Source organism: Arachis hypogaea, chromosome 20 (genome assembly GCF_003086295.3).
Source record: "Arachis hypogaea cultivar Tifrunner chromosome 20, arahy.Tifrunner.gnm2.J5K5, whole genome shotgun sequence".
Lineage (NCBI taxonomy): Eukaryota > Viridiplantae > Streptophyta > Magnoliopsida > Fabales > Fabaceae > Arachis > Arachis hypogaea.
Genome location: NC_092055.1, coordinates 21,949,795 through 21,960,303, shown reverse-complemented (window position 1 = coordinate 21,960,303; position 10,509 = coordinate 21,949,795). Strand labels below are relative to the sequence as shown.

The 10,509-nt window shown below is 41.1% G+C and overlaps 1 protein-coding gene across 1 annotated transcript; it reads right to left on the bottom strand.

Moving 5' to 3' along the window:
• Positions 1–2,187: 2,187 nt before the first annotated feature.
• On the bottom strand, positions 2,188–3,381 carry LOC112785588 (uncharacterized). Its single transcript, XM_025829045.1, has one exon. The coding sequence runs from the start codon at positions 3,379–3,381 to the stop codon at positions 2,188–2,190; it is 1,194 nt and encodes a 397-aa protein (XP_025684830.1).
• Between the last annotated feature and the right edge of the window lie 7,128 nt (positions 3,382–10,509).

The following is a 10,509-nucleotide window of genomic DNA, read 5'->3' as shown; positions in this document are numbered from 1 at the left end:
AAACAGGAAGTCCTATCCTGGTTATCCTTATCAATTGTAATGAGAATTGGATTTTTCTCCCACTTTGTTGACCTCTAACTATGAAGGTAAGTTAAGTGGATGAATTAATTTTTATTCCTCAGGTCCTAGTCTTTCCTTGGAAAAGGCTAGAGTTATTGAAACTCGAATTAATTCTTGAAAAATTCTAATTTTCAATCAAAAATGAGTTTGATAACTCAAGTGTTTCCAATGATTCAACCAAAGCCAAAAGGGAAGAAAGTCTACTTGAATGAAAATAACTTGGATAAACACAGAGCATTAATAAATTAAAGAGAGCAATCATAAGTCTGAAATACCTCAAATTATATTAAATAAAATATTCAAATCATAACATGGAAAAGTTCATAAATTAAATTGGGAAAATAAATAAAAATAAAGAACCTGTGATTGAGAGTCGCTCCTAAAACTAAGAGAAATCCTAAATCCTAATCCTAAGAGAGAGGAGAGAACCTCTCTCTCTAAAAACTACATCTAAATCTTAAAATTGTAAATATGAGAGCATGATTATGAATGGATGCATTCCTTTGCTTTATAGCCTCTAATCTGAGTTTTCTGGGCCGAAAACTGGGTCGAAAATAGCCTAGAAATCGCTGGAGAAGAAATCTGCCACGCTGGTTTTTTGTCACTGCGACGCGTCCGCATGGAGCACGCGGTCACGTCACCTAACGTCAGGGAAACTATGGCATATTATATATCAAATCGAAGCCCCGGACGTTAGCTTTCCAACGCAACTGGAACCGCGTCGTTTGGACCTCTTTAGCTCAAGTTATAGCCGTTTGAGTGCAGAGAGGTCAGGCTAGACAGCTTAGCAACTTCTTCAACTTCTTGTATTCCTTCCACTTTTGCATGCTTCCTTTCTATCCTCCAAGCCATTCCTGCCCTGTAATCTCTGAAATCACTTAACACACATATCAAGGCATCTAATGGTAATAAGAGAGGATTAATAATAAGCAAATATAAGATCAAAGAAGCATGCTTTCAATCATAGCACAAAATCATGAAGGAGTTGTAAAACCATGCAAATAGTATGAATAAGTGGGTAAAGAGTTGATAAAATCCACTCAATTGAGCACAAGATAAACCATAAAATAGTGGTTTATCATGTACTGAATACTTTCTCTTTTGCTTATGTTAGTGCCTTTGGTTATTGCTAGTTTTATTCGGGCCGTCGTGGCCTTGCTTTTACTTTTCGTTTGCTCGGGCCGTCGCGGCCTTTGGTTTTACCGTTTATTGTGGTTTTATTGCTTGAGCCGATTTGTTTTCTTTTGGTCCCTTGTGGCTCCCGGAGTGATTAGTCCCGGGTTTCCATTGGGTCGACCGCTCATCTTTTTTCGTCATACTTGCTATTCCAATTTGAGACTTGCAAAAAGTAAACTTATCATTTTGTTAGATATGAGGAAGTAATGTGATAATTAAGTGAAAGATAATATAAATGATGATTTATATGAGACATGAAAAGAAAACGTAAAGGTGGAACATAGGAGGGGGGTTGAGGTCGCCAGGTCATGTGGTCGCCTCTTCTTACGAGTAGAATCTTCTGAGGTTTGCCATGTTCCATGTTCTCGGCACCTCGCTTCCATCCAACTTTTCTAGCTTGTAGCCTCCTTTGCCAAAGACTTCTCTTACTCTGTAGGGTCCTTCCCAGTTTGCGGCTAGCTTGCCTTTTCCCGGGGTTGGTGGACCTATGTCGTTACATCGTAAGACCATATCGCCTTCTCCCAAGCTCCTTTTCAACACTCTGCCATTGTACTTGAGGGCTATTCTTTGCTTTATTGTCGCTTCCGCTAGGTGTGCCATTTGCCTCGTTTCGTCGGCCAGGTCTTTTCGATTGCCTCACTTCCTCCTCCGAGGAGTAACCTTGGACTTGGTTCCCCGACTTCGACTGGGATGACCGCGTCGACCCCGTATGTGAGTCGGAAGGGGGTTTTGCCGGTGGATGATTGGGGGGGTGGTTCTGTACGACCACAAGACTGAGGCTAGCTCGTCTGCCCATAAGCCTTTCTTCCCTTCAAGTCGTTTCTTCAACCCCTTTAGGATGACTTTGTTGGCTACTTCGATCTGGCCGTTGGTTTGGGAATGTTCGACTGAAGAGAACTTCTGCTTAATCCTTAGTCCTTCTAGGAACCCTTTGAACTTCTTGTCCGTGAATTATGTCCTGTTGTCCGATATGACGGCTTCCGGGATCCCGAACCTTGTGACCACTTGCTTCCACATGAACTTTTGGCAATTTGCTGCGGATATGCTGGATAGTGGTTCTGCTTCTACCCAGTTGGTGTAATAATCTATGGCCACTATCAAATACTTCACTTGTCCAGGCCCTGGTGGGAATGGTCCCAAGAGGTCGACCCCCCATTGGGCGAAAGATTGGGGAGCCATCATTAGGCTGAGCTCCTCGGAAGGTGTTTTGTGGAAGTTGGCGTTCTCTTGGCATTTTTTGCATTTTCTCACAAACTTCTGGGCGTCCGACATCTTTGTGGGCCAGTAGTACCCTGCCCGAATGATCTTTCTTGCTAGAGATCTTCCCCCGATGTGGTGACCACAACATCCTTCGTGTACTTCCCTTAGGACGTAGTCTGTCTGGTCGGGGCGCAGGCACTTAAGTAGGGTCTGGTGGAGCCCTCGCTTGTATAGCTGCCCTTGTATGATTGTGTATTTAGGAGCTTCCCTTTTAATGGCTTCCGCTTCCTTTTGGTCCAGGGGTGTTTTTGCATGCTCCAGATATCGGGAGATGGGGTCTATCCATGAGGGCAGGCTTGGTGCCTGAGCTGTGCACATGACGATTGCAGGTTCCGTTGCTAGTCCTTGGATCAAGGATCTGTTCCCCGTGCCGGGTTTGGTGCTTGCGAGTTTGGAAAGGAGGTCGGCTCGGGTGTTTCTTTCTCTGGGGACGTGCTGGATTGTGACCTCTTCGAAGCTTTTGCATAGCTCTCTTACCTTTTCCAAGTATTTTTGTAGCAGTGCGTCCCTGGCTTGGTAGCTGCCGTTTACTTGGGAAGTGATGACTTGGGAGTCACTGCTAACTTCCACCCTTGATGCTCCGATTTCTTTGGCTAGCATTAGTCCCCCTATCAAGGCTTCATACCCGACTTGGTTGTTTGAAACTGGGAATTCGAACTTGATGGATTGTTCGAAGGCTACTCCTATCGAGTTTTCGAGGATAATTTCGGCCCCTCCGAACGTTTGGTTGGATGCTCCGTCAATGTGGAGCTTCCACCGTGTGCTCGGTATGTCGGGAGTTTCTCCTGTGACCTCTACGAGGAAGTCTGCCATTGCTTGGGCTTTGATTGCTTGCCTTGGCTCGTACTGCAAATCATATTGGGATAGTTCCACTGCCCATGCCATCATTCTTCCCGCCAGGTCGGGTTTTTAGAGGACTTGTCAGATGGCTTGGTCGGTTCTCAGGATGATTGTGTGCCCTTGGAAGTATTGTTTTAGCCTTCTTGATGAAATTAGTAGGGCGTAGGCTAGCTTTTCCAATTTGGTGTATCTCGTCTCTGCCCCTTGAAGTATTTTGCTGATGAAGTATATTGGGCGCTGGGTCTTGTTCTCCTCCCTGACTAGGACTGCTGCCATTACTTGCATGGTCACGGCCAAGTACAAGTATAGGGACTCGCCTTATCTGGACTTGCTGAGTACAGGAGGTTCCGAGAGTATCCTCTTAAAATGGTTGAATGCCTCTTCACACTCCTGGGTCCATTCAAAGGTGATTCCTTTCTTCATTAGGTTGAAGAATGGGATGGCCCTTTCAGCCGAGGCTCCGAGGAACCGAGATAGAGCCGTGAGCTTCCCGATAAGCCGTTGTACATCTTTGATGCACCCAGGGCTTGTCATTTTGAGAACGACTTCGCATTTGTCCGGGTTGGCTTCTACCCCTCTCTGAGTTATCATGAACCCTAGAAATTTTCCTGCTTCCATGGCGAATGCGCATTTGAGTGGGTTGAGTCGCATTTTGAATTTTCTTAATGCCTCAAAGACGACCTAGAGGTCGTCTATCAATTTGCTTGGTTCTGCTGTTTTTACCAGGATGTCGTCGACATATACCTCTACAATTTTGTCGATGAGGTTGATAAACCCATATTTTATGATATATTTTGTACTTAATCTGAGTGATTTATTCAATCCTTCACCCACTTATTCATATTATTTGCATGGTTTTACTTTCCCTTCCTTATTATGTGATGTATGTGAAAAACATGTTTCCTATGCTTTTAAAATTAATTATTTTAATTACCTTTATTTCCATTCGATGCCGTGATTAGTGTGTTGAGTAGTTTTAGATCTTCTAAGGTAGGAATGACTTAAAGGATGGAAAGGAAACATACAAAAATGGAAGGAAAGCACAAACAGAGTTTTTGAAGAAACTGGCAGCCACGCAATCGTAAACTTAATTTCCTTCATCATCAACTTAATTTCCTTCATCATCAACTTAATTTTCAGGATGTCTGCCACCTAGAGAAAGGGAAAAGCAAAGGCAACTACTGGCAAACGTAAAAGAGGAGAATCCGCTACGTCCATCATGGATATCATGCACGATGACTCCTGGCGGGAGAAAAACTTTACCCCGCAGAAGAAGGCTGACCAGCTACTCCCTGCTAATGATCCAGTAAAGTTTGCAAACCGATACTATGAGCTGAAGTATCCGGTGTTTGCAACCTCCAGAAACCTATACCTGGAGAGGACTTTGAAGATCCCAGAAGAACTCCAGCAATACACCTCTGATCAGATCAAACAAAGAGGCTGGTTCTTTCTGGAGAGAAACCTGACTGAGGTCAATGCATCTTGGGTTAGGGAATTCTACTGCAATTATTTCAAAACTTCCCTAGATGCAGTGAACCTTAGAGGGAAGCAAATTCTGGTCACTGAAGAGGCCATTGAAGATGTTCTGCAACTTCTGCCTAAAACTAATCAGCTGGATGGTTATCAAAGAGCTGAGGAGGATATGCGCTTCATGAAGTTTGATTGGGATGCAGTCAAGGCCCGGATAGCCCTTGACTCGACCGTTCCTTGGATTATGGGTCAGAACACTACCATGCCAAAGGGAATCAAGCGGATTTACTTGAATGATGAGGCTCGGCTATGGCATCAGATACTTAGCAACTTCATTATGCCGAGTACTCACGAGACTGAGATACCAGCCGCTATGATCACCCTCCTATGGTGTGTGATGGAGGGTAAGGACCTGTACCTACCACGCTTTATCCGGTACTATATGGCCAGGGTCCACGTCCGAGGCACTCTTCCCTTTCCCTATTTGATTACACAGCTAGGCCGTCGAGCTGACGTGCCTTGGGAGGATGCTGATGAAAAGCCACCTGCTGTAGAATGCAAGAAGATTATCCCTCACAACAGGAACTTTCTGGCTTTGGACTACAGACCTCCTTTCCTCACTGCTACTGCTGAGACAGCCACACCATCTGCCGGCCCTTTTTTCTTTACAGCTACTCCTGCCACCACCACTGCACCTCCACCTGCCCCAGAGCCCATCTATCATCTAGTGCACCGCCTGTTTCGACGGCTTGACCAGATGGAGCGTCGCAACAAGCGACGCTATGAGCACCTGAAGCTGATGATACGATCTGGCGACATCCCCTCTGAGCCTGACATACCATCCGAGGCATCTGAGGAGGAGGCAGATGATCACAAGGCAGAAACCCATCCACAGAGCGAGGCTGCGCAGGCAGCCACAGAGCAGGCCGCATCACATCAGGAGGCTCCGCCTCAGATTCAGGCTGTAGACCCCGAGATCCCTATCCAGTCAGCACCTCCTCTGCAGCAGGCAGATCTTCAGACCACCACCACAGAGACTCCAGCTACCCGTCCTTCCAGTGATGACACCCCTTCACACCCTGCTTGAGTGAGCATCAGGGACGATGCTTCATTTTAAGTGTGGGGAGGTCGCCATCTCTGGCGTACATTTTTTTGGTGAACCACTACAGACTCTTTCATTTTATTTTGCTACTTTTCTGTATTTTTCTTTTTATTTTTATTTTTCTTTTCTCAGTACTTATATATTGCTATTTTTATGTATTTTTACTCTATTTCTGCATTTTGCACTTTAGTTCATATTTTAGCCATTTAGTTTAGTTGCAATTCTAACTTATTAGTTATAGAAATTGTGGATTAATTAGTATAGTTTACCCTTTTTAGCATAAGATAGCTTAGTTTAAATTGAAAAATATAAAAAGAAAAAAAGTAGGAACTTGAACATAGTAGAAACAACCCACACCTTGTATATATAACATTATATGTTAGTCAGTTAACAACATTCCATCAAGGAGAAACACAAACTTTAAAGCCATTCAATATAAATTTTACATTGAGAATAATGGGAACTTTTAATTTTACTTGCATGACATACATAACTGATAAATGATTTTTGAGCTAGAGAACACACAGCCTGTGAGTTTTGAGCTTAATTGTATGGTTACATTCAAACCATAATTTTTATTCCTGTGTGTTCCGCCCTTCTTATTTATTCTGATGTTCTTTACTTTGTTTTAATCTATATGTCCAATTATAGAATAGAAATACATACCAAGAGAGTGATTGAGGCCATTATTTGATTTTAGCTCACTTATCCCAAAATAGCCTACCTTTTACATCACCCTTGTTAGCCCCCTTGAGCCTTTAAATCCCCTCTTATTCTATCAGCCACATTACTAGCCTTAAGCAGAAAAAAAAAATAAAAATCCCAAGTTGAATCCTTGGTTAGCTTAAGATAGAAATTGTGTAATTGTTTAAGTATGAAAAACCTATTGGGAACATGGATGATAAAAATAAAAGGTAGAAAAGTTGAAAAGAATAAAATTATTCAAATAAAAATTTTGGGAAGCATGCTCATGTAAAATTAAAATAATTGAATTACCATGTGCATTAAAAAAAAAAGAAGTGTTATTTTTCAGTAGTTGAATAAAAGGGACACAAAAGAATTCTCCAAATGTGAAATAAAGCAATGCACATGGGATAAAAATAATAAACATTGAAACATGAGCATGTAACATCAAAAGTGGGAAAATATAGAAAAATAGGTAAAGAAGCTTTGCTTTACAAAGTATGTATGTTAGGTGAGATCTTAGACTAATTAAGGATTCACTTATTAGCTCACTTAACCTTATACATATACCCTTACCTTTACCTTGGCCCCATTACAACCTTAACTAAAGACCTCATGATTTTTGGTATGTCTATACTCTATAATTGTTGATTGGTTAGATGAAAAATAAAGTTATAGAAAGTAAGAATAAAAAGAAGAATAGAGTGATTAACCCAATAAACACTGAGTGATTAGAGAGTAAACACAAAATCCAGTGAGGGTTCAATAGCTCATTAACATATATCTCTGCTTGAATTATTAATTGTCTTGCAAGTTTATAAAATTTTTTTCTCTCCCATCTCAACTATAAAGTGCTTTATCATTATCTAAGGTTTGGCTATATATATATATATATATATATGACTCCTTGAGAATGTGAATTAATTCAACTACATGCAAGCTTTATATACAAGTGAATAAAAAAAATTAAAAATTGCATGATGCATCTAGGTAGTTGCATTTAGATTAGATTGCATTGCATGGCATTCCACCACTTTATCCTAACATTACTCTTGGACTTAGCATGAGGACATGCTATTATTTAAGTGTGGGGAGGTTGATAAAATCATATTTTATGATATATTTTGTGCTTAATCTGAGTGATTTATTCAATCCTTCACCCACTTATTCATATTATTTGCATGGTTTTACTTTCCCTTCCTTATTATGTGATGTATGTGAAAAACATGTTTCCTATGCTTTTAAAATTAATTATTTTAATTACCTTTATTTCCATTCGATGCCGTGATTAGTGTGTTGAGTAATTTTAGATCTTCTAAGGCAGGAATGACTTAAAGGATGGAAAGAAAACATACAAAAATGGAAGGAAAGCACAAACAGAGTTTTTGAAGAAACTGGCAGCCACGCGATCGCATGGGCGACGCGGCCGCATGCCAGCGCGAAAAGGCATTGACGCGTGGTGCACGAATTGTGAATCACACTTTTCACAACTCGTACCACTAACCAGCAAGTGCACTGGGTCGTCCAAGTAATACCTTACGTGAGTAAGGGTCGATCCCACGGAGATTGTTGGTTTGAAGCAAGCTATGGTTATCTTGCAACTCTTAGTCAGGATATTAATTTGTGATTATCAGTTGACTTACAAATGAACAAGAGAGCATGAATTAAAGGTTACTTGTTATGCAGTAATGGAGAATATGTTGGGATTTTGGAGATGCTTTGTCTTCTGAATTTCAGCTTTTCTCTTGTATTCCTCTTCCCTCATGCATGCAAAAGTGCAAAGTTCCTTCCATGGCAAGCTGTGTGTTGGTGGATCACCGTTGTCAATGGCTACCATCCGTCCTCTCAGTGAAAAGGGTCCACGTGCGCTGTCACTACACGGCTAATCATCTGTCGGTTCCCACTCATGCTGGAATAGGATCCATTGATCCTTTTGCGTCTGTCACTACGCCCAACACTCGTGAGTTTGAAGCTCATCACAGCCATCCAATCCCAGAATCCTACTCGGAATACCACAGACAAGGTTTAGACTTTCCGGATTCTCATGAATGCCGCTATCAATCTAGCTTATACCACAAAGATTCTGATTAAGGAATCTAAGAGATACTCATTCAATCTGATGTAGAACGGAGGTGGTTGTCAGACACACGTTCATGGATTGAGGAAGGTGATGAGTGTCACGGATCATCACCTTCTCTATAATTAAGCGCGAATGAATATCTTAGATAGGACCACGCATGTTTGAATGGAAAACAGAAATATTTGCATTAATTCATCGAAACACAGCAGAGCTCCTCACCCCCAACAATGGAGTTTAGAGACTCATGCCGTCAGAGATTACAAAGTTCAGATCTAAAATGTCATGAGATCCAAAAATAAATCTCTAAAAGTTGTTTAAATACTAAACTAGTAACCTAGGTTTACAGAAAATGAGTAAACTATGATAGATAGTGCAGAAATTCACTTCTGGGGCCCACTTGGTGTGTGATGGGGCTGAGACTTAAGCTTCTCACGTGCTTGGGCTGTTTTGGGTGTTCAACGCCAAGTTGTAACCTGTTTCTGGCGTTGAACTCCAACTTGTAACCTGTTTCTGGCGCTGGACGCCAGACTGCAACATGGAACTGGCGTTGAACGCCAGTTTAAGTCATCTATTCTTGAGCAAAATATGGATTATTATATATTGCTGGAAAGCTCTGGATGTCTACTTTCCAACGCAATTGGAAGTGCGCCAATTGGACTCTTGTAGCTCTAGAAAATCCATTCCGAGTGTTGAGAGGTCAGAATCCAACAGCATCAGCAGTCCTTTTTCAGCCTGAATCAGATTTTTGCTCAGCTCCCTCAATTTCAGCCAGAAAATACCTGAAATTATAGAAAAATACACAAACTCATAGTAAAGTCCATAAATATGATTTTTGACTAAAAACTAATGAAAATATACTAAAAACTAACCAAATCATACTAAAAACTATATGAAATTAACCCCAAAAAGAGTATAAAATATCCGCTCATCACAACACCAAACTTAAACTGTTGCTTGTCCCCAAGCAACTAGACAAATAAAATAGAATACAAATAAGACATGAAGCAATAATATCTCAGAGTTCTTGAGTGAAGCTCAGATTCTAATTAGATGAGCGGGACTAGTAGCTTTTTGCTTCCGAACAGTTTTGGCATCTCGCTTTATCCATTGAAGCTCAGAATGATTGGCATCTATAGGAACTTATAATTTAGATAATGTTATTGATTCTCCTAGTTCAGTATGTTGATTCTTGAACACAACTACTTTATGAGTCTTGGCCGTGCCCCTAAGCACTTTGTTTTCCGGTATTACCACCGGATACATAAATGCCACAGACACATAATTGGGTGAAACTTTTCGGATTGTGACTCAGCTTTGCTAAAGTCCCCAATTAGAGGTGTCCAGGGTTCTTAAGCACACTCTTCTTTTTGCTTTAGACCTTGACTTTAACCGCTCAGTCTCAAGTTTTTACTTGACACCTTCACGCCACAAGCACATGGTTAGGGATAGCTTGGTTTAGCCGCTTAGACCAGGATTTGATTCCCTTAGGCCCTCCTATCCACTGATGCTCAAAGCCTTGGATCCTTTATTACCCTTGCCTTTTGGTTTTAAGGGCTATTGGCTTTTTCTGCTTGCTTTTTTTTTTGCAAGCTTTGTATTCACTGCTTTTTCTTGCTTCAAGAATCATTTTTATGATTTTTCAGATTATCAATAACATGTCTCATGTTCATCATTCTTTCAAGAGCCAACATATTTAACATTCAAGAACATCAAATTCCAAAGACATATGCTCTGTTCAGGCATTCATTCAGAAGGCAGAAAGCATTGCCACCACATGTAGATAATTAGAATTTCTTTTATTAAGAATTCGAAAAAGTATTGCCTCCTTATTCTAAAG